Source organism: Juglans regia, chromosome 10 (genome assembly GCF_001411555.2).
Source record: "Juglans regia cultivar Chandler chromosome 10, Walnut 2.0, whole genome shotgun sequence".
Taxonomy (NCBI): Eukaryota; Viridiplantae; Streptophyta; class Magnoliopsida; order Fagales; family Juglandaceae; genus Juglans; species Juglans regia.
The window spans coordinates 22,478,802-22,502,334 of NC_049910.1; the positions used below are offsets into that span (position 1 = coordinate 22,478,802).

General features: G+C 37.4%; 1 protein-coding gene across 4 annotated transcripts in view; it reads right to left on the minus strand.

The window, feature by feature from the left end:
* Nucleotides 1–1,600: 1,600 nt before the first annotated feature.
* The window catches only part of LOC108999066 (MAP3K epsilon protein kinase 1-like), a 41,333-nt gene continuing 19,400 nt past the window's right edge, over nucleotides 1,601–23,533 (minus strand). For all 4 annotated transcript variants that reach the window (XM_018975864.2, XM_018975862.2, XM_035694443.1 and 1 more), the window contains 14 exons: nucleotides 18,634–18,748; nucleotides 18,152–18,514; nucleotides 16,936–17,268; nucleotides 16,800–16,844; nucleotides 10,244–10,423; nucleotides 10,083–10,166; nucleotides 9,625–9,716; nucleotides 9,446–9,529; nucleotides 7,309–8,183; nucleotides 6,135–6,523; nucleotides 5,908–6,042; nucleotides 4,530–4,936; nucleotides 4,173–4,287; nucleotides 1,601–2,052 (listed from right to left, as the gene is read on the minus strand). In XM_018975864.2, coding sequence (XP_018831409.1) covers nucleotides 1,876–2,052; nucleotides 4,173–4,287; nucleotides 4,530–4,936; nucleotides 5,908–6,042; nucleotides 6,135–6,523; nucleotides 7,309–8,183; nucleotides 9,446–9,529; nucleotides 9,625–9,716; nucleotides 10,083–10,166; nucleotides 10,244–10,423; nucleotides 16,800–16,844; nucleotides 16,936–17,268; nucleotides 18,152–18,514; nucleotides 18,634–18,748 — 3,394 coding nt within the window. In that variant the 3' untranslated portion in view covers nucleotides 1,601–1,875. The remainder of the gene's footprint in view (nucleotides 2,053–4,172; nucleotides 4,288–4,529; nucleotides 4,937–5,907; nucleotides 6,043–6,134; nucleotides 6,524–7,308; nucleotides 8,184–9,445; nucleotides 9,530–9,624; nucleotides 9,717–10,082; nucleotides 10,167–10,243; nucleotides 10,424–16,799; nucleotides 16,845–16,935; nucleotides 17,269–18,151; nucleotides 18,515–18,633; nucleotides 18,749–23,533) is intronic.

The window sequence follows — 23,533 nt, forward strand, 5'->3', positions numbered from 1 at the left end:
TATTGACCTCAAGGCCTCGATACGAAGAAGTTAGGCAAGTCTAATCGTTATTGCATGTCGTGCACTACATAACTTTATTAGAATGATGACGCCCAATAATGAGTTGTTCCAAAGATGGAGCAATCCATAATATTGTCGAACTAGGTGTGTGGTTGATGAGGCGAGCGAATTCTCTCGTGTGCTAGACATGTCCAACGAATCAGCCCAAACTATGATTGCAATAAGAGATGTAATTGCACTACCTATGTGGGTGCTGAACTAGTATTTGTTATTCATAATTGATAATTATTGAGAATTATTTTATGGTTGCTGCTGAATATTCGAAGTAAATAAATTTAGGAAAAAGGAAAGTTTGGGCATTTCCAACCTATAATCGAATATTACAATGTTGTGCTTTTTATTTAGAATTGATTATTTTATTTATTTATCAAAATAAATAAAGTGGGAAAATAATTAAATTTGTAATTTGTAATCGATAATTAGAAGGACGTAATTTATTTTTTATTGAAAAGTGATATGATTTTATACACAAATAGAATTAAAATGGTGTATTTTTATTAATCGGTCATGATTTTATACACAAATACACACCTTTTGAACGTTACAAAGAGTTTCTTTTCCTTTAGAACTCGTAGAATTATTTTAAGATGAGTCTGGAAGCTGACTTTAGAATATCCACTTCTTTAATTTTGAATTTATTATGGAATGTCCAAATTAGGTTAGAAAAATTTTATTTGGACACTTGCTAAGATCTTAGCTACACTTGGCGAATGGTATCGGAAACTTGGCACCAAAAACAACTATGAGATGGAAAAGAGTGAAGAAAATCAAGTTTTGTGATCATGCCATCTAAACAAAACCCTATTTCATCCACGACAAAAGGATTTGTTTTTATTAAACTTTATATCATTCTTCCTTTTCATCAACTCCAGCCTTGTGCTACCCATCCAAAAAGAAAACCTCTATATCCTTCTTACACTTCAGAGTCCAGTCCAATTTCATCCCATCAGATTATAAGGTCTTGTTTGGTTACGCGGATAAGATAAGATAAAAATTAAAAATTAAATAAAATATTTTTTTTGAATATTTTTTTTTTAAATTTAAAAAAATTAAATTATTTATTATATTTTATACGATAATTTGAAAAAATTATAATAATTAGATGATCTCATCTCATCCACCAAACCAAACCAAACCAGCCCTAATAGCTCAGTCAATTTATACCGCTTTCGTAAAATAAGAGATGCACAAGCTAATTCGCCAATAGATTATTTGGCACGGATGGGAGTTGAGGGATGTAACTACACATGGAATAATTACAATGATATTTCACTATTTTTAAAAGATTAGCTTAAATCGGATAAGATGAATATTCCTCATTTAAGAGTGTCTTAAGTCATAGGTTAGGTTGGTTTGGGTTCCACTTGCAATTGTTGATTTTATTTTATTGATAATGTCCTTGTCACTACGATTTTCCTCCGCTATAAGTTAGGGCTTTAATAAACGCTAAAGGTTCCGTCCTCCTCCCCCACCCACCCCCCCAAAAAGGCGATGCACAAGCTCAATATATACACACACACACACACATACATATTCTGTCTTGGGGAACAGAATGGAACACTTTCTGGATAATCTTTTTAAGTGCCAAAGATTTACATTACAATCAATCGAGAGCATAATAAAAAAACATAAAACAGCAGTAGAAAACAAAGGCGATATAGGAAGCATACAAAGAGAAACACACCAAACTCTTGAAGGCTGGCTCTTGACGCATCCCATATAATAAGGGCACTCCAATGCCTTGTCTCTCTCATCTTTCTGAAGAAACGTTAAAATGCCAAATAAAAAATGAAACATGTTTACAAGTAGCTAAATTTACAAAACGGTGTTTATATGAAGCGCTTTAAGCAAAGAAGTAGCCATTTGTTTCACCAAAACTTGGCCCCCAGAGCGTTGTCCATCTCTACGCTCCTCTATCAAATTCTGAAGCTTCTGTGGCAAATCATTCTCCACAATCAGCTGCTTGGGCCGTGGGTGGTGCTCGTAAACAGCCTGCAATATGAACAATTTAAGTGAAGCCCCTTCATTGTAACACAGGAAACCCTATATGTGCTACTGTGGCACCCTTAACAGAACACACACAAAACACCAGCTGTCATGACCTTGGCAACATCACTGCAACTCCAGACAGCTAGTAAAGCCATGAACTTCTCAAAATAGACATTTTTAGATTCAAGGAACATAAATTAATCACATTTACATCACCACACGCACCATGTAGTTTTAAGCATAGTTTGTTTACTCAATAGAAAGATGTTCAAAATTCGAAAATTCTAAATGATTTCAAATGAGCAAGAACAAACATATCAAACCATGATTTTCGCATATCTGACTTTTGGACTCCTTTTAGCTACTGTCATATGGTATTCGTATCATCAAAAAGAGAAACTTTGAACCATGTGCAAACCCAAAAACATGACGTACATAATTCTTTGAAAAGTTTGTCAAAATCTCATTAAAGTTTAAAAATGGTTTTAATGTTAACAACCCTAGTGAATCCTAGAGGTCCAGTTTTCATCATGAAAGCACTATAAGCTCATTAACTTCGTAATGCGTAAAAGCAGTACTTATATTGTAGACTATATCATGAATATGATTTACAAATGACATGTTATTTTATTATGTTGTACACTGTATGAGGTAGTTACTGAGAACTCGACTCATGCAATTGTGTTTGTGTTAAAATGTCCAGGTAATAAAGGTGTGAGAATGAACAACGCTGCAGGATAAGATGTGACTCCAGGGGATGGAAATGAGGCCTAAAATGATGAAGAAGATTTTATCCCTTTATTGTCTTTATGAAGTCTTTTATGGAAATAATTTTTAGAAGGCAAAAGACACTGAAATATTTTTTGATAGGTAAGTAAAAAAGAAATCAAAAGGAAATTTTAATATGCGCCTTTCGTTAGTGATCACTGAGACAAGCTAACGATTGGGACTAGCTTCAAGAATCACCGTTCCATAAAATATAGCCAAATAAGGACCTCCAGGTGATACCGAATGTTAAAAGCACTATACACAGCAGTTCAGAAATTTTAACCAAAAGACAAGTTTTGGAAGATGTGGTAACTGGAAGGAAAAAAGAGCATAATTGGTGGAATCTTCAGTTGTTCTTAAAAGAAAGTTTGACGTCAATGAACCTAACACACTTTCGTAGCTTCATTGGGAAATAGGTTAGACATGTGTATAAATTCAACTCTAGTACAAAGCTGCTCAGCCTATGGAAAGAGAAAGAAACTCTTTATGTAAAAAAAAAGAATAGGTTTACAATAAAAAGCAACACAAAAAAGTTCATTTATTCAAGAATCAACCAGAACTACGTCCCGGCAAAAAAAAAAAAAAAAACACTCCCAAATGCTCTAAGGCCATGATTGGTTGCCCTGTTTTTTCAAAGTTTCTCATAATTTTTCAAAATGTCATAATTTTCCATAAAAATTTATAAAATCAAACCAAACATTTTCAAATCTAAAAAAATACACCATTTAAACTTTCATCCAATCATTTACTCGAACACAAAAATCAAAACAGCTTTTACAAAAACTACTCTTAAAAAGTTGTGTTCTAACTTTTCAACTCTACCATCCACTTTCACAAACCCCAATAGAAAACAAATTTAAAAATATCCAAAATTCGCTCACCTTTCACAAAACCATAAAAAATATGTCTAAAAGCTGTAAATTTACTCAAAAATTTGCAAACTAAACATGGCTAGTTATCTGAGCCAAAATTGAATAAGTTCATATAAATCTTTCACTTGACACAGTATTTTCAGTTATTGCAGCGCCTCTAACTGCTTCTAAGCATGGCCAATGCATCATCATTGCTTAAAAGCATCAAATACCTAAAAACATGTGTCACGTATAGCTCATTCAACATCTACCCTAAATGTTGGAGTTGCCCAAGCATGTTCTTGGGAGGAGAGATCTGAATACAGTTTAACCTTCAGGATCTAATGAAAAACTACCTACTACTTCCGCACTGATCCTTGATTAATTAAGCTTCATCAAAATAGAATGAAAATTTCAGCCATAATATATTGAAGTCATTCATATTTTTATCCAACTGAAAGAAGACAATAAATTATGTCAAATTAACAGGGAATGCCCTCTCACCTTTATCAGTTTGAGCAGATTGAGGCGAGCTATAGCATCTTGATGGTCCAACCTTGCGATAAGCAATGGAGTCAAACCATTAACAGCTAATGTTGTATTGATTCGAGATGATTTCCTGCAACACAGAAATGCAAAGATTTTAAATTTAACAAAACCCCGGGGACAAAAGACTGAGAGTCGTCCAAGAGTTATTGACATAGACTTTCAATCGTCACACCAACAAGATGCATTAATTACTCACTTTCCATAAAATTCCCCAATATGGGACTTGGGTCACAACAAAGTTAACATTCAGAACATAAAGAGGAATCATACATCATTAAATAAAATATATAGGAGAGATTCAAGATCATGTACGTGATAATTTTCAAGAATGGCTCCAATATGTGTACGAAATGCTGTTCTGGGCAGCATTGGAAGAACTTCACCAATTTCTGAATTGCATCTTTTTTTAGCAATGCCTGCTCCACTTTCCGGTTATCATTGTCATGAGCTAAAGAGACAGCAATAGAATCCAATGCAGTAACAGACCAATCCCCATCCTCAAGAAGGCTCAAGTACACATCCAACCCACCATGAGCCCTTAATTGCTCCCTCGAGTTACGAGATGCATGGGCCATATCACACAGTAAAGGCAACGCATATTGTTTCAAGGGAGAATCTGACATGATAAACTGCATCAAGTGTGGAATGATTCCATTTTCAGCTGCTTGTTCCTGTCTCCTCTTATTTATTTTGCATAGATTGAAAAGAGCATTGAGAACCTTGAAGGAAGAAAATAGTTAAAATACAATTAGAAACTTGATAAGTGCTAAAAAAGCGCAACCAGAAGAGAGGAGCAGGGGGAGAAAAGAAAAAAGAAAATTGTAAAGAAGTCAACACTTCTAAAACAAGTAGTTGTACATTGAGCAACCTAATGAAGTGGTGATATATAAGATGTAATATTGAGGATCGAAACTATTTATGATGCCGTAAACATAAAATGATGACATTTAACAAGGAATAGATTGCGATATCTTAATACTAGAAGCTGATCCTTTATTGTGACGCATAATGCTGTATGGGAGAATAAATTTCACGTTGAGACATACACACGTGCATACACAGACGCACACACAGATGGTAAAGTAAGAAAGGAATAAAGAATTAAAAGAGGCCTGTAGAGCATGTTGATTCAGAAAAGCATAACAATAAAAGACACGGTGTACAAAAGGTTTCCCTTGCATATGGCATATCAAATATGAAGGCTTCGTTTTTATTTTAAGCGATAAATTCGATAGAAAAAGGAAACAGTAAAGAACATGACCAGTACGCAAAAGTATTTACCCCATAAATGTTTTTTGGTTGGCACAGGGTGCCCGAGAACAGTGTCCCGACTAATCCCGGGGGTGCACAAGCTCTCGGCAAGAAGTTTCCGGCAAGTGCACCTTGTGTAATTCAAGGGGAAAATCCCCCTGTCCGATGGCCCCTAGTAATTGTTTGCACGCAGTGGGATTCGAACCTTGGACCTAGAGGGAGCATACCTCTAAGCCCAAGGCCTTTACCACTTGAGCCAACCCCTAAGGGTTTACCCAATAAGTTAATCAGATAAAACATTACTATTTGAGCGATTATACAATTGAAAACTGAAAATAAGTTAACAGTAATATTCAATTTGAACTATAAATGCAGAATAATTGTAGCTTGTAGCCAGCCACGTTCAAAAATCTCTCAAGCATAGGTCAAGAAGGCCTACCTCGTGATATATTTGAGATACAAGAGACCCTTCTTTGAGTTCCAGATTTGGGATCAGATATTTAATGGCATCCGCTCGTTGAAGATTCTCTAAGCAGTTTGGATCAGTTGACAAATGATTGATACACTTCAATATCTATGGGATGACAATGTACAGCAATACAAAAGCATAGTAAGCTATGCAGCAGCAATTAAAGACATGATAGAAAATGGAGAAACTTCTTTTACCTTTAAAAGAATAGGAGGTTCTACCCTATTGAACATCTGGAAAAGACGACTTAGCAAGCTTTGGCTACACATGTAAGATTTTACAATTGTATCTGCTTGGGCAAACTCAAGCAGAAGATCAGCCACCTTTTCTAGGTACTCCCTGGCAACATCTGCATTCAATGTTGAAACCATGTGGGATAGCAACCCAGAGGATGTTGCACTTCCAGGTCTAGCATTTAGAACACCTGAACCAGACAGCACACCAGATGCTGACTGAGATACAATCCCAGATGTAGAAGCAGCTCCCTCATTAGATGCCATTGGTCCACCCTTCTTAACTGCTGTTTTATGTGAAACTCTAGCACTAGAGTCAAGATTTCCATTTTCTTTTCCCCGTTGAGAAACATCTGTGAATCCATGAAGAAATTATTCACCCTCTCTAGAAATATGGAAGATACCTGAATCAAAAACTGACTAATGCTATTACTGTTGCAATGAAAAGAGAAGAAAGTAAAGGTTAAAATTATCTCCCAGGACGTGTGTAAGAGCTTGGGGGGGGGGGACTTTTGTGACCAAAAGAAGTTACTCGGTCAGCTTGGAATACCATTTGTCTAAATATTTACCTTAAAATCTCCAAGTTCTACCACTCAAAAAAGTATTTTTTCTAAAAAATGAACAAAATATAAAACAAAAATAAGATGGAAAATTTAATTTCAATTAGAATGAAATAATTTTCGACCAGAAGTTAGTTATCATTAAGAAAAAGTAGCAGCAAAATTTAGAAGAAAAAAAAAACATGACAGGAGGTTAAGGTAAATTGTTTCAGGAAAGGGGGTCACTTCTTAGTTGACAAATCTCCCATAGCTGCGTTGCCACTTTCAAGTCTTTGAGGATACATGTAGCTAGTTTTATTTGGAGCTGGGCATCTCTAGGGACAAAACCAACAGCAGTTCACATCTGTGCTTATAGTCTCATCTGTAAGAGACTTCACAAAATGTGGGGCGCCTTAAATTGTCCTGCCAACAGGAAATGGGGAAGTATGCTATGTACCAATGAATGTTCACGATATGCTCCTTGGTAATTGGTATTGGATTGAAAATCTAATCTTAAAATGTGAGTATCACATTTACAAGCTCAAAAAGAACTAGTTTGAACATTCCATAGAATTGGGTGAAAAAATGCAACTGATTACCCGCAAATTCAGCCATTAGGAAATCTAGTTCACCATTTGTTTTCTTGTCATTAGCATGTAATAGAGGCATTACACTCTCATGCCTATCCAACCCTGAAAGGTGGCGCACATACTCGAGCTGACCAGAAAAATGTCGCGAAGGAGGTTCCTTCTCCAACAAGCTAAGAAGAGGCCGGACATGCTCTTGCAGAGAAGCCACTGTCGTACTTTCAATTGATTTCAAAGGCCGGTCTGTGGATGTCCTATTAGTAGAATTAGGAACACGCTGCTGTCTAAGTTCAGCATCTTTTCGAGAAGGATCAATCTTACTTTGCTCTGAGTTGTCTCGATCATTAGGCATACTTGCTGGAGGTTCCTTAATTGATAGATTTGCAACTTTATCTAATGATATTGGGTCAGCAAATTTAGAAGCAATTGAAGCTTTTAAGGCGGCATTACTGCATTGAGGCTTATCAGGATCTGTTTGGAGGTATCGGGGATCTGATTGATTGGCATCTGATCTCTGTGAATTTGAAGTTGAAGCACGTGAAGATTCTTGCATTCCAGTTGATATATGCTGATCAATTATTCCATGCCTAACCTTGGGGAGGTCATGCTGATCAGCTGTGGAAAGTGGTGTCTCATACTGACTGAAAATAGGATGGCTATAGTCCAGTTGACCAGAACGCGGTCGCTGAGTGGAACCATCAATAGGAAATCCTCCACCAACAGATATAGAAGCTAATCGAGTTGCCTCATTCAAGCTATACAGGGTGTTGATAAGTCTAAGAAGTATTCCATTCTTTGCAGCTATGCGACAGAAATCATTTCTAGGGGTTGACCGCTGAAGCTTAAAGACCTGCCACATGCAGTCAATAGCTAGATGAACCATTTCCCTGGATATAAAGACCTTTATCAGCAACTTTGTAATGAAATGTGGAAGAAAGAAAGAAAATTAGAGCAAGCATAAGTTTGACCTACAAATTCAAATTCGGCACAAAGCAATCAGATCCACCATGAAAAATCTTATAAAGTATGATCACCATAGCTGGAAACAAGCGCCATATCACAATCTACCTCTCTTATATATTAAACCCTCAGAAAAAAGCAAGCACAGAATGCAAAGCCAAGAGCACTGGAATCTGGTTATTTTCCTCAAGAAAAATGCACATTCCGACCCAAGAAATTATCAACAACGATAAAGATTGGTGGAAGCCATTGATACTTGAAAAAAATAAGTGATTGGATGTCATTGTGTCAAAATACAGTTACTGGTTTTTTATTTTTCCTTAATTTGATTGCTACCTAAGAAATCCTACATATTTATATAACTGCACCATTAGGGGAATCAAACTTGATTCCAAATTATCAAACTCTCAAGTTACTTCAGAACGAGCTTTCAATTTACATACTTGAATAGTTACAGTCATGTTTGATTCTAAGAAGCCAAAAAAATAAATAAATGCATAAAGAAAACAATTAATTTGATTCCAGGTCCTCAACCCAATATTGTCAAGTCAAGTCAGAATGTGTTTTCCGATTAGCACATTTGGGGTGGAGTTATATTGTACAATTGAATAAAGATTTAGACTCAATCCACTAATCATGTCAAGACAATGTGACTTGCAGCGGTAATACAAAATGATCAATCAAAGAATGTGACGATGGGACATGGCCCTACTATTTGAGACACTGCATATATCATTGCAGCAGTCAGTACATCCGCGAACAACTCCCACACTTTCTTCTTTAAAAAAGCCTCATCAATGAAATCAACTCGGCCAAGCAAGCTATGTCACAGGTGAGCAACATAATAGAAGAAGTCAAGTCTATGTTGAAGAGATTCAGAAGCTATCAGGTGCAACACGTGAGTAGATTGGGTAATGAGGCTGCCCATAGACTAGCCAAGGAATGTAGAAGATATTGTGATGTGGTGGGATTCTGTCCCAGATTTTCTGTCACAGATTGTAAGTTGGGACAGTGAATTGTAACCTCTTTTTGAATGAAATGAAACTTTTCTTATAAGGAAAAAAAAAAAAACATTCAATTAGTTAATAATTACTTAGTCTAGAAAACTCACTTCTGAACAAAAAGGACCGCCACTACCTAAAGTTCAAAATCATACGTTGTTCCATTCAAAGAAAAAAATACCACAAACCTGTACTTCGCATAATCAGCCTCTAGGAAGCCCACCAAAACAGGTATTCCATCACAAGCAATGAACATTTGTAATGTCAAGGAGCTGCAGATAAAGAAACATCCACGGTGATTCTAAATTACATTTGAGAAGAGAGACCAAATGCAAGGCAATAATAACACAAGGAGACAACTCTGCACCTTGACTGACAAAGCTGCTGCAAGAAAAAAGAAGCTTCCATGCGAACTTCCCGAGGACGATCAGGTACCGCAAAGCCCCTTACCAAAGGGATCTATAAGGTAACTAATCAATAACATAGCCATTTAAAGTAGCCCTATTCTATACCATAGACATGAAAATGGAGAAAAAGTAGCATTAGCCTCCCCAATTATTCAACCTTCCTCAAATTGAAGATAATAATAAAATGAAAAAAAGGCTTAATCAGTGTTAAAATTTAACAAACTACCCTATTATTCTAGAAGATTAAAATGTGGAAACTTATTAGAGATTTTTATTTTTATTTTTTTGTAGGTAGGAAACTTACTAGAGAAATACAAATACTAAATTAGAGGATGCAAGGAACCTCTTTGCTGGAACTCAAAATCTTAATAACTTTCCAACAAAAGAATATAAAAGCCAGAACATTCGTAATACTTACCAACCCAATGAGACAAGCATTTTCTTGGAAATCAGCGTTATCTTTAACTATCTGATTTATAATTTGAAGCACAGCACATATGACCTGCAATAGTCGGAAGTATTCACATATGCAAATTTAACTCTATAAAAATCAACAAGCTAGCACAAAAGCTAACATACACGAGTTTTAGGAACTTCTAGCAATTCCATTAGGGGGAGCAAACCATGTTGGGTAACAAAAACAATTTTCTGCTCGGGGCGTTGGTGAAAGATAGAAATAAGTTTCTGACAAGCAGACACGATCACATCTTCTGATTCGTCTGGTCTCAAGGACCCAACTAATCTGCTAAACTCCACAGCCTAGCAAAGAAAAAAATATGTTTTCAGTTATCTGTATCCAAAGGATATCAAGAGCTGTACATTAACAATGCATTGCAATTCAGCATTCATGCAGAGCTACAGAAATCAATTGGTAAAGCATGGTTGAGCAAGTGTAACAAATTATATATAGGACATCTAAGATGCACACGTCAACCCACACGCACTCAAATTTAAAAAAGAGATGGAATTAATTTAGACTAATCAGTGATGAAGGCACTTTAATCTCACTAGAGAATTAACACTTAAAACAGTATCCCATGACAAAATCCCTAATAGGGAATTGCAAAAACTTTGAAGGTTCAAAATGCTAAAAAGTAAACATTTTCAGAAACATAGTAACTAGCCAAAAGGAAAGAGAAATTCAAGATGCTACGCATGGAATTAGGTTGGTGGATGAAGAGTGTGTGGAGTTAATGTAATTGCAGAATACATTTAACATAAAAAAGTACCAATACAACTATTACAAGGTCAGCAATCTTTTTAGGTCTAAAATGTCAGACAATGTACCAACTGAAAGTATGATTAATTGAGATGAGGTAGTTCTTTAATTATAAGTTAATTAAGACAAGAATGTCATGGTGGTTGAGTGGCCTCAATTGAGTAAAAGAAACGGGAAAGTAAGTAGAGATCGAATGAACATGCACAAGGAGTACCATTGTATTGATCGATGCAAACAGTAATTTTTATTGTAAGAATATTATTTAAAAAGGCTATATTAGCATCCAGATGAATTGAACAATGAACAATTGACATACCTAAAAAGTTATGTGCAACATCGTGGCACAAAAATGGACTAGATAATGTTTCACTGCTGACCTATTTTGATTAAAATGTACCTAAAAAGAAACCTATTTTAAGCTGTCAAACAAATCAAATTAGGATGGAGAAATAATAATAAGCATGAGTAAGGATATGGATGGAGTCTCATGCTGTGACAAGTTATAGATATGTAGAAAAGCAGAATGGCCCTCAAATTTGTTATACAGTAAAGCACTAATGCACCCTTGGAAATTTCTAAGGCAAGAACAATGGAATTGAATTTGAGAAACAAGGCACCTGCTGCTTTATTAGTAAGCTTGTTTTATATCATTTTAATAAAGGCGAAAGGTAGGTTTTCTAACTGTATAGTGTAAGGCACCTAGCACTTAGGTTTTGAATAAGGACTTTTAAGCTTATCTAAAGAAAAAATAGAAATGGGATGTGTTGGGTTGAAATGTATATCTTCCTCCTGCTATCGGTGTAATTGTGTGTTTCTCACTGCCTGGTTAAAAGGGTAACAATCAATGGTTGCATCAAGTTTATCGTCATCTTAAAAACAAAAGAAATTGGTTGTATCAGACTGATGATGACCAAATATTTTTCTTATATCGTTTTATTTTCTTTATATAAACACAGTGAGGTCCATACAACGCAAACTCCGACTCGAAAGAGGAATCCCACTTTATGATCACTTTTAACGGACACTTTCTACCTTCTTTTTATAAGTAAGATGAAAATTATCTTGATACGAATAAAGTAGGCAAAGCCCGTGTACACAGGAAGTATACAAAAGAACACCTAAATACATTCTAGGAACCAGAAATTAAGAACAGAAAATCATGAACATAAGTTCTGCTAAGCGCAATGGTTGAAAACCAGAGCAATAAGGTGTGTACAAAAAAGTTCCGAAGTTCCTCCATTGTACGCTCCCTATCTTCAAAGCACCAAACATTCCTTTCCATCCAAATACACCACATAATGCACAAAGGAATCATCCTCCAAACTGCAGCCACTTGGGGACAGCCTTGAATCCACCACCCTCAAAGGCATAACCCAAGTCACACCAACTCTTCTAAAAATCTCATCCCACAACACTCGTCACCTCACAATGCAGAAATAAGTGATCCACTGATTCTCCATTCTTCTTGCACAAATAACACCAATCCATAGCAATGAGACCCCACTCCCTCAAAATGTCTGTGGCAAAATATTCCCAAGAAAGGCGGTCCATAAGAAAAAACTACTTCAGAAGGCACACAAGACCTCTAAATACTCTTCCACAGCAAAGAAACATTACCATGTGATGCCAACATCATGTAAGAAGATCTCACTATAAACCGTTTGCTCCCGTTGGGCCTCCACTGCATCCTATCCCCATGTACCGTTAAGCCTCCTGTAAAATATATCAGACTGAAAAATTCAGAAACAGTATCCATTTCCCAATCATGAATATCCCTATTAAATTGAACATCCCACTGGTGAGAACCATGGGAAAATGCCACCAGATCCGACACAGAAGCACCCCTATTAACAGCAATGCGATAGAGAGCTGGAAAAGCCCTATAGAGAGTGCGATCTTCACACTAAACGTCATGCAAAAATCTGATTCTAGAGCCCTCACCAGTGACGAAACAGAATGAGTGACAAAAACTCTTCCAACCCCTCCTAATAAATTTCCATAGGCCCACAAACATACACCCCCCTCACTTCATTAGAACATCAACCCTCTCACTTCATTAGAACACCAACCCCCCCCAAGCACTTTCGTGTCTATGATCAATAACCTCCTTCCAAAGCTAATCCCTCTCCAAGTAGTACCTCCATAACCATTTCCCCAATAGGGTTTTATTGAATGTCCTAAAGTTGCACACCGCAAGCCTCCATAAGAGATTGGAGAACAAACTTTATTCCAATTAACAAGATGGAACTTAGATTCCTCCCCCACTCCAGCCGACAAGAAAGTCCGAAATAACTTCTCAATCCTATTAGCCACCCCTATTGGAAAAGGGAATAGAGATAAATAAATAAATAAATAAGTGTGGAGGTTGGATAGTACTCTTAATTAAGGTGAGTCTACCCCCTTTCAATAAATACATCCGTTTCCACCCAACCAACCTTTTCTCAACTCTTTTAACAACCCCATCGCTCTAGCCTTAAATGTCACCCCTAAAGGAAGACTCAAATATTTCATAGGCAAGGAAGCCACTTTACAACAAGATACTTGCCAAGCTATTAAGACTAGGCACCACATCAACCGGAACCATCTTGGACTTAGCAAGGTTCACCTTGAGACCCGACACCGCTTCAAAGCATAAAAAAGTGCCCTTAAAGCTTGAATATGGACAGGATCTACCTCACAAAAAAAAAAGAGTATCATCTGCAAAAAAGATATGAGAAATTATGATAGAACCATTAATACCATTTCCCACCGAGAATCTGGATAAAAAACCTCCCCAATGGTAGCCTTCACCATCCGACCAAGTGCCTCCATAACAATAACGAAGATAAAGGGAGACAACGGATCCCTTCAAGCCACAGGAACTATTAAAAAATCCAACAGGGGTACCATTAACTAGTACCAAAAAACGAGCGGTAGTAACACAATGCCAAATCCATAAAATCCACCTATCACCAAAGCCACACCTCCCAAGCAAATAAAAAAGGAAATCCCAATTCATATGATCCTGTGCCTTTTCCATATCAAGCTTGCACAAAATGCCTGGAACTCCCTCCCTCAATATTCTATCCAAGCACTCATTGGCAATGAGAACCAAATCAAGAATTTGTCTCCCCCGAACAAAGACATTTTGAGGCTTAGAAATAATTTATTCCATGACCGTGCTTAAACGATTAGCAAGAACCTTCGAAATAATCTTGTAAACCCCACTCACAAGACTTATAGGACGAAAATCCTTAACTTCTGTAGCCCCATGTCTCTTCAGGATGAGAGTGATGAAAGTCGCATTGAGGCATTTCTCAAACTTCTTAAAAGAAAAAAACTCGAGAAAACCACGCATCACATCATCTTTCACATTATCCGAACAAGCTTGGAAAACAAACCATTGGGTCCCAACGCTTTATCTTTAGCCATACCACCAATCACTTATAAATCTCAACTTCTTCAACAGGTCTTTCCAACCAGCTCGCACTCTTTAGATCAATAGACTCAAAAATCAAGCCATCGAGATTCGGCCTCCAATTAGCCAGTTCCATGAGAAGGTTCTCATAATAGTGCACAATATGGTCCTCGATCTCAGAGGGGGAATATATGGAGGACGAAAGCTCTATAAAAGCAGCTTTGTTTTTGTTTTGGACAGCCTTGTTAGGCAGGATTCTTACTACAAATGATTTGTGAAAACGTTGTGTAATGGTATTGGACTGGTGTTACATGTGTAAGAAGAACGAGGAACCAATAGATCACTTGCTTTTACATTTTGAGGTGGGTAGGACCATGTGGGATGATTTTTTTGCAGGAATTGGATTATTAAGGGTCCTGCCTTGTAGGTTGGTGGATTTTCTAGCAAGCAGGAGAAGCCTCCAAGGAATCCACAAGTGGCAGCAATATGGAAGATGGCCCCTATATGTATGTGTTCATGCATTTGGCAGGAGATAAATGATAGAAGCTTCAAGGATCGCGAGAGGACAATGGACAAGCTTAAAGTTCTTTTTTTAAAACTTTGTTCTTATCGGCGGGGGTCATTGATTTTAATGGGCTAAATAACCATGATTTTCTACGTTCGGTTGTAAACCCTAGATAGGTACTTCTCATGTATACATTCTGTATACTTGGACTATGCCTTCTTTTCTTATGAATAAAACTTATTGTGTACTTGGGCTATGCCTTCGTTTATGGGGTCAACGTAAAGAGAGATTAGGTAGGAAAGTGGAATTAAGTTTTTTGAATGTCATAAACTAAAGGAATAAAACGTTCCTGTAATTCATTGCAAGGCAATGCAATCCTGGCATTACAACTCCAAAGGATCATGTAGTGGATGAGTTAGATTTGAAAGTCTTTCTACTTATCAAAAAATATATTTGAAAGTCTTTCTTCCTCCTGCTGTCATAGAACTGTGCATTCCTCTCTGCCCATTCTAATGGCACCAACCATGGTCTTAAATGAACACCAATCAGCATGACGTGATCCATACAACCTCTATCTAATGCACAAGTCAAAACTTCTGGTAATTGCAGTGGATGATTTTTGTTCTTGCTTGGTTACTATAGGAATAGCATGCTCTTCACAGAAAGGAGTTAATGAGCATGGAAAGAAACAACATTAGTGTCAATGAGAATAGGAAAGGACAAAAACACATTACAGTGATCCTCACACAGCTAAACAATGTCTGAAGAGAACGAAACTCGGTCAATCTAAAGAAGACGAATTCAATGAACTAAAAGACAAAACGAGAATGACTTTAATCAAACAGAATAGAGTAAAAGGATGAGGAAGAACATTTCATTTAGAGTCATAAAACAAAATGAGCCACCACAATTGTACTGTGTGCCTTCGGAATATGAGCCACCACAATTGTACTGTGTGCCTACTTCCGAAGGCAATCCTATGCTATGAGATGAAAGATAGGCACGTGCACACACATAAGGCTGCAAGAAAAACATAGAGAGGGAGCTCCACTGAAACAAGAAGAGGAAACCAAGCTTAAAAGGATAAATGAGGCTGAAAGAAGAGGAAATAAGCTCAAGTTTCAAGAAATGCTTCAATGAGTTCCGTGATAAAGGAAAATTTACAATGTTACAATACAAATTAACTGATTAAATTCATTCCTAACCATCAGCGTAAACATTCGAGACAATTGGTAATTTAACATGTCAGAAGAGCAGTAGGCATGAGTTCAAACTCTTTTAACTTTACACTTTTATACCCTACTTCAATTAAATATTCTGTCTCGAGCCTCCATATTAGAGTGTCTTGCCCATAGGTTAGGAAAAGAGGCAGGCTATAAGTAAAATAATTAAACTGAGTTTCCTCTGCTTGAACTTTTGGAAACTTTGTTGATTTAGCACGGAGAAAAAGAAATATTAAGGGAAAACAGAAAAAACAGAAAAAATATTTAATCAATTATCCTGAACATCCCACCAGCACAAGATTGCCAAAGCTCATCAATGGGTCATGAGGTAAAAAGAACAAGTCGCAAGTTTTGATGAAGTCTTACTTTGCTGTGTGGAGATCTATAGATCTAAATCGTGTAGCATACTTTCTTCTTTCAAAACCTCTCCTAAGATTGATTATTTCTTTTATGTCCAATGAAAAAGAATATCCACTATAAGCATTTGAGCTATTCTACAGCTATTCAATCATGCAGCTTTAACACGTTCAAAAACAAAATTGCACAGATGCTGTTGTATTAAAAAAAATGTTAAAAAATAATAGCATCTCATTAAAATTTATTACTCAAAACATATGAGAAATTTACAAAAAAGCTAATTAGAAGCAAGCAAAAGAAAGAGGGCACGAAGAATACAAATCAACATTACCCTGAAACCGTTCTGTATAAAAGCAATAACGGTTTTACAGAGTACCAACAAACAAGAAATTTCACCCATAATCTCCCGAGGAAGGAAGAAAAAATGCAAGTACCTGTAGAGGAAAAAGATTTTCTCCAGGCAATTTTTCATCAAAAACCTGACAAACAAAAGATAGGAAAAGCAAAAAGCATCAAGCGTAATGAATAATGATAATGGGAATGTATGAGTGACCTAAGGACTTAACATACCAGACCATCCATATCAATAACATCATCCTTAAGATAACCCATCACTATGCGAAGCAGATTACCACCAGTATTTGCTGGCTCCATTTCATTCTCCATTTTCTTTTGAGCAATTGTAGCCCTCAACTTTGTAGCCAAGTCATTTTTCCCAGCATCAGTTATGGATGTACTGCTATGGTTAAACTGTGAGGTTGACGCAGATGTTGAAGCTTCAGCCGCCCGATCCTCTGGTTGTTTATCCAAAGGTTGAAATAGATCATCCAAGGATGCATCTCCTGGAGGGTCACTAAACCTACTAAGCTCATTCTCCCCTGGTGTGACTGACATCTTCACAGCCTTCAAAAGTGACAGTTACAAAATCCATGAGAATACTTAAACCTTTTCATTTATCCATTTTCATATTCATATTAATAGTAACCAGGGAGGAGAAAAGAAGATAATGATAGTTTCCTGTTCCTCACGAAACTTGATCCTATGCTATATTTTCACCATAATGAAAATAGAACGTGAAAACTAAATTGAAGTCAAATATCCCCACCAATTCTGAAGATAACATACAATGAACCATGAAGAAAATCAAAGAAAAAAGGAAATGAAAGTATGCCCCCCCCCCCCAATATAGCAGATTTTCCAATCGCAGAATTATAGAAAATCTTTCTTAAGAAATCCAGACAAAGGATTGTCAGAAAGACCAAACATGATAAGATAACAACAGGAGTTTTTTTTTTTTTTTTTTTTTTTTTATGAGACAGATAACAGCAGCAGAGCTACTACCACAAATGAAAACATGATCATAAAATTATTGAAGAATGGTCGAACAAATCACCCTAAAACTCATTGCCTAACATCTCCATCATTGATCAAGCTGAGCTTAGAACGAAAAAGTAAAGGCAAAAGGTATGCAATGCAAAATATCAGAAAAAGAGAAACAAATGAATTCACTAGAAGTGAATCGAAAGCAAAACTGGATCTTTATGCATGCACTTTGCAGGTATACAAGAGTAGTTCATGTATCTTATTACAAGAACCAGTTGTTCATCTATACCAACAATCAAAGGCGTAGTGAGTACTTAAAAGGTATCCAGCAGGAAGAAGTGCAACTTTAGATTTAGAACCCATCTGTTGCCATTTCATGACAAGAACCACGTGTGTTAAACAATAAAAAATCAAACACGTGATAAGTAATTAAAGAAACTCAGCCGTAAGAAGGGAACTTCACCTTTTGCAAACTACTATCTTGACTTCTTTGACCAAAACCAGGTGATCTACTTGCAACACGGACGGAGTTACCTTTTCCTCCATGCTTTTCAGCTACATGTTTTTTTCTTGATTCAGGAGATCCCACATAACCATTCATTAGCACTTCATCATGCTCACTAGTATGCGGTACCTCATGAAGCACCGTGGGCTCAGAGCTACCAGTCTGTAGGTATGACTTTTCGTGGAAGGCAAAGGTGGGAACTTGATCTAAATCATCAGGATTGGCCACTCTTTCCTCAATAATATTGGTATGTAAAGCAGTATCTTTATCAGACTTGCTAATATTTGATCCCTCAGCAGAGAACTCCTCTTTTCTGGTGTCCTGGAATTCAAAAATCAAGGCCATTAACATAATGCAAATAGAATTCAATATAAATTCCCTTTTTTAACAACAGCCTGTAACTTGCTTCCCAGAAAAGGTCCACAACAAATTCCTCTTACAGCTCTAATTTCAGTATCAGCTACTTCCACGTTCCCTGCAGAAGGGTTTTCACCAGAATTCTGAGTATCTCCATGAGACATCTCTGCATCCACTGAAACATCTTCCTGTATATTTCTGGGAAAAGCAAAAATGATAGGAATAATGTAATGCCATCAACAATGCTTCAGATTAACATAATGCCATCAGCAATGCAATCTCCTTTCCAATTCCAATTTGCTTGAAACAAGTAAAGGCTATCAAGTTTAAACATCAGATGACTAAAACAGGCAATAAGGAAAACCACATCAAATACTTAGTTCTCACAAATAAAATGCGGTCCCCCCACCCCCCCAAAACATAAACATGAACAGCACAGGTTCGCTCGAGAATTACCTGTAGCATACACCACAATAACTAATCTTCCGTGAAACCAGATTGGCATCTAAAGTTGGTATAGATATAAGGGCACTGAGAAGACATAACAAAGAACAAACAAAGCCTACCAGTTCACACCTTGGCAAGTTTTATTGCCAGCTGTTTGCAAAAAATTTAGATATTAAATTTGGTGCAATATGCTTTCACCATAACCAATGAGTAACATGTTTATAAGTTTTAGCAATGATTGAAGAGGCACTATCCAATTATACAGGATTATACATTAGATACTCCTAATTAGAGAGTAACGACATCCAGAAAATCCTGAGAGCAAAAGCTAGGTAAACACAAGTGGACATCCATCAAAAACATCTTTGAAATTCCAATTGTTTCTTCTCACCATATACGCCACATTGAACAGATAGGAATCAATTTCACAATGGCCTGCTGTGATCACTCTCAAATCCTCCTCCTATACAGTATGCTAAGACATCTAAGCATCACTGAGTCTAGCCCAAAGTGATTGCCATCTCACAATGGCAAAAGAAATAATCCAGAATTTCCCAATCCCACTTAGACAAGCAGCACCACTCAATTACCATTACATGTCTCTTATGTAAGTTCTCCAAGCTAAGGATCGTTCTGAATGCTGCTGTCCTCAATTACCTTTCCATGTTCCTCCCCCTTCTCCATTTTGTTCCCTTCCTCTTAGTCATTTTCTCTCCCTCCAAACATCTTTGGGTGTGTTTGCTATGTTCATAACCTTGGCTCAAGCTTTGATAAGCTTGATCTACATGCTACCAAGTGTCTTTTTGTTGGTTATTCGGATATCACTGCTATATTGCTGTTCTTAGATGCTACTTCACTATTGCTGATGTCACCTTCTTTGAGTCCATACCCTATTTCTCAGACATATCTTCAATTGTTGAGTGTGATCCTCTACCATTAACTACTCTTACCCTCTCCTTCAAACGCACCCACCCTTACCCAAGAGTGCCTTCCCTTGTTCCATTACATGTTACTCTGCATCACTTGCAGCCCCCGACTCCCATGCCTCAACCAACCTTGTCTCCATCTTCAGATCCTAAGTTACCTAGTACTTTAAAATCTCCACTTATTGCTCTCCGAAAAGGTACTCGTTCTTGTGTTACTCAACATCCAATTAGCCCATTTGTCTCTTGTCATGCCTTATCTCTTTCATTCTCATGTTTTACTTCTCAACTTTCAAAACTTTATGTTCCTAACACAGTTCAAGATGTTTTATCTAATCCGGGATGGAGGACAGCTATGAAAAACGAACTAGATGCTCTTTACCATAATGGGACATGGGACACTGTTCCCCCACCACCTGGTAAACAACTTGTAGGTTGTAAATGGGTATACAATCAAATTCCATCTTGATGGTTTTATGGAACATCTGAAAGTCCGCTTGGTTGCTAAGGGTTACACTCAAACTTATGGCATTGATTAGGACGAGACTTTCTCCCCAGTTGCCAAAAGTTTTTCTGCTCGAATATTGATCTCTCTTGCTGCTAATTTGGATTGGCCCTTATTTCAGTTGGATGTTGAAAATACATTCCTACATGGTGACTTAAATGAGGAAGTTTATATGGAGCAACCACTTGGGTTTGTTGCTCAAGGGGAATATCGAGGTACTGCGTGCAAGTTTAAAAAGACATTATATGGTTTGAAACAATCTCCTCAAGCATGATTTGGCAGATTTTCTAATGATGTATTGACATTTGGCCTTCATAGATGCCAAACAACCCATTCGGTATTTCACCTACATAATGATGCAAATCATATTTTGTTAGTTGTAGACGTGGATGACATTGTAATTACTGGGAGTGACTCAACTGGAATTGCTAGCTTGAAACAATTTTTACATGATCATACCCACCCTTGTGTAGCCCAAGTGGGTGAGGACGAACTTGTGTGCATGAACCCCATGTGACAAGTTCAATTCCCCCTGAGATCAAACGACGATTTAAATGGGAGGCCATGGCAGTGGGTTGTGCTAGTCTCTCCAAAGGTTTCGATTCCTTGAGTGAGTCCTAAGGGCTCTGCCGTAGGGCGATTCCCCCATAAAATATATATATATATATATATATATATATATATATATATGATCAATATCAAGAAAAAAGACTTGGGCAAGTTTAGATATTTTCTCGGAATTGAAGTAAGTAGATCTAAAAGAAGTATTAACCTTTCTCAGAGAAAATATGTACTTGACCTTCTGAAAGAAACTGGCATGTTGGGTGCACAACTTATTGACGCTCCTATGGACCCAAATCGTAAACTCTTGAAAAAGGAAGGGGAGTTATTTGGAGATCCAGGTAGGTATCAAAGACTTGCTAGGAAATTAAATTATCTTACTATCACTAGACTTGACATCTCTTATGCAGTGAATGTAGTGAGTCAATTTCTACAAACACCAGGGTTTCACATTGGGATGTTGTAATCCATATTCCTCATTATCTTAAGCGAGCTCCTGGCCTTGGATTGTTGTATAGACCAAATGGAAATCTTAGAGTTGAAGCCTTTTCAGATGCTGATTGGGCAGGATCTCCTTCAGATAGAAAATCTACTATTGGATATTATACATTTGTAAGAGGTAACTTGGTTACATGAAAGTGTAAGAAACAAACAGTAGTAACTCGGTCTAGTGCAGAAGTTGAATATAGGGCAATGGCTCACACTACTAGTGAGCTGACATGGTTGCAACATTTCCTTCCAGAGATTGGGTTTCCAACTCTTGACCATCTTCAGTTATTCTGTGATAATCAAGTTGTAATGCATATTGCCTCTAATCCTGTGTTCTATGAGAGGACTAAACATATAGAGATTGATTGTCACTTCATTCAAGATAAGATACTAAGTGGTGACATTTCTACACCATTTGTGAAGTCTGTTGATCAACTTGCAGATATGTTTACTAAGTCATTGTGTTATAGTCAATTAAAGCTTATTTGTTCCAAGTTCGGTTTATATGATATGATATATATATATGCCCCAGCTTGAGGAGGATTGTTAAGAGGACATGGTTGTAATTAGCGTAACTTGTGACGATATAATTGTCAATTGTATGTAGTATATATAGTTTTTAACATCAATGAATAATAGTAAGTATTCTCTCTATGTCTGACTACAAACTTCAAAAGATCCTTTCTTAGATACAGCCCAACCAGGCTTTTCTTCCTCATATTGTCTCAAACGAGCAAAATACGACTGAGCCTAAAAGACTTAAAGATGTCCATTTTCTCGGTTTTGCATAGCTCTAAAGTCCACTTCCCATTAAGGATAACCATTTAAAAGCAGTAAATTATCTACCACTGAACATCCTTAACCCAAGCAAAGCGGAATAGATCTGGAAAAGCCTCTTTAAGAGGTTAATCTCCAATGCATGCATCATACCGGAAATCATCTTCGATCCATCTCCAGCCTCATATTCCTTGAGATTTCTCCACAGCCAAACCCCATAGTTTCCATTCATCTTGTTTCAGCTAGATACACTCCATGCACTACCATATTTCTTATCGATCTCTGCTCTCCATAGGCTATCCCTTTCATTTGCAGACTGCCACACCATTTCCCTAAGAGGTATTTGTTAAATGTAATCAACTTCCTGACACCCAAATTGACCTCAACTACATTCCAAAATTGACTTAGACTTTAAAATGCCCATCCAATGGGAGATCAAGATACATCATTAGCAAGGAAACATCCTTTTATAAGAAGTCAATTGCAATCCTAACTGTTCTTGTTTCCAATTGGATACAACTTTCCCATAGATGACCCAAGCCAGGCCCAAGAGGCATTAGAGGCTAACCTGTTAGGGCCATAACATCCCACTCCTCTCTCCATCTTCTTTAGCAAGCCAGCCACATCCTTGTACAAAGATTCCAGCTATGTCTTTAAGAGTGCTTTTCATATATTCTTTCTTTCCTCCCCACTCCCAATGGCAAATATAAAGGTTACTGCCACGAAATTGGAAGCTGGGCAACTAACAAACTTTATCTTCTTCACACATCTTTCTTTTAGAGTTTTAAATTTCCTTCCCCAGCTGTTTCTCAAAACACCCTTGTTAATGTTATAGATGATATTCATGGAAAAACATATATTGTCTTGGAAAAGTCCTTGAAACCGCAGCCACCCTAGCCGGCTAGTGACCTCTCACCTACGTCACAGACAAAGCCGACGGGCCCCGGCAACTTCGCAGAGGACCGTCCGACATCAGTCCTACGGAGAGAGAAACCACCACGAAGCGTGAAACCCATTTGAAACCAGATCTGCCGCCACCCACCCTTGCCGGCCAGAGACACCGCACCGTCATCATAGATAAAGCCAACGAACCTTGGCAACTTCACTGAGGGTCGTCCGGCGTCGGTCCAACCTCCGGCGACCTAGATCTCGCTGTATTCTCTCTCAGAGTACTCCGGCGATCCTCCTGAAGGCTCTATTGGTCGTGTTGTTGACCAGTGAGCACAACCTGGAGTCCAAGACAAGCCCAACGGATTCTAATCCGGTTTCTCTGAGATGACG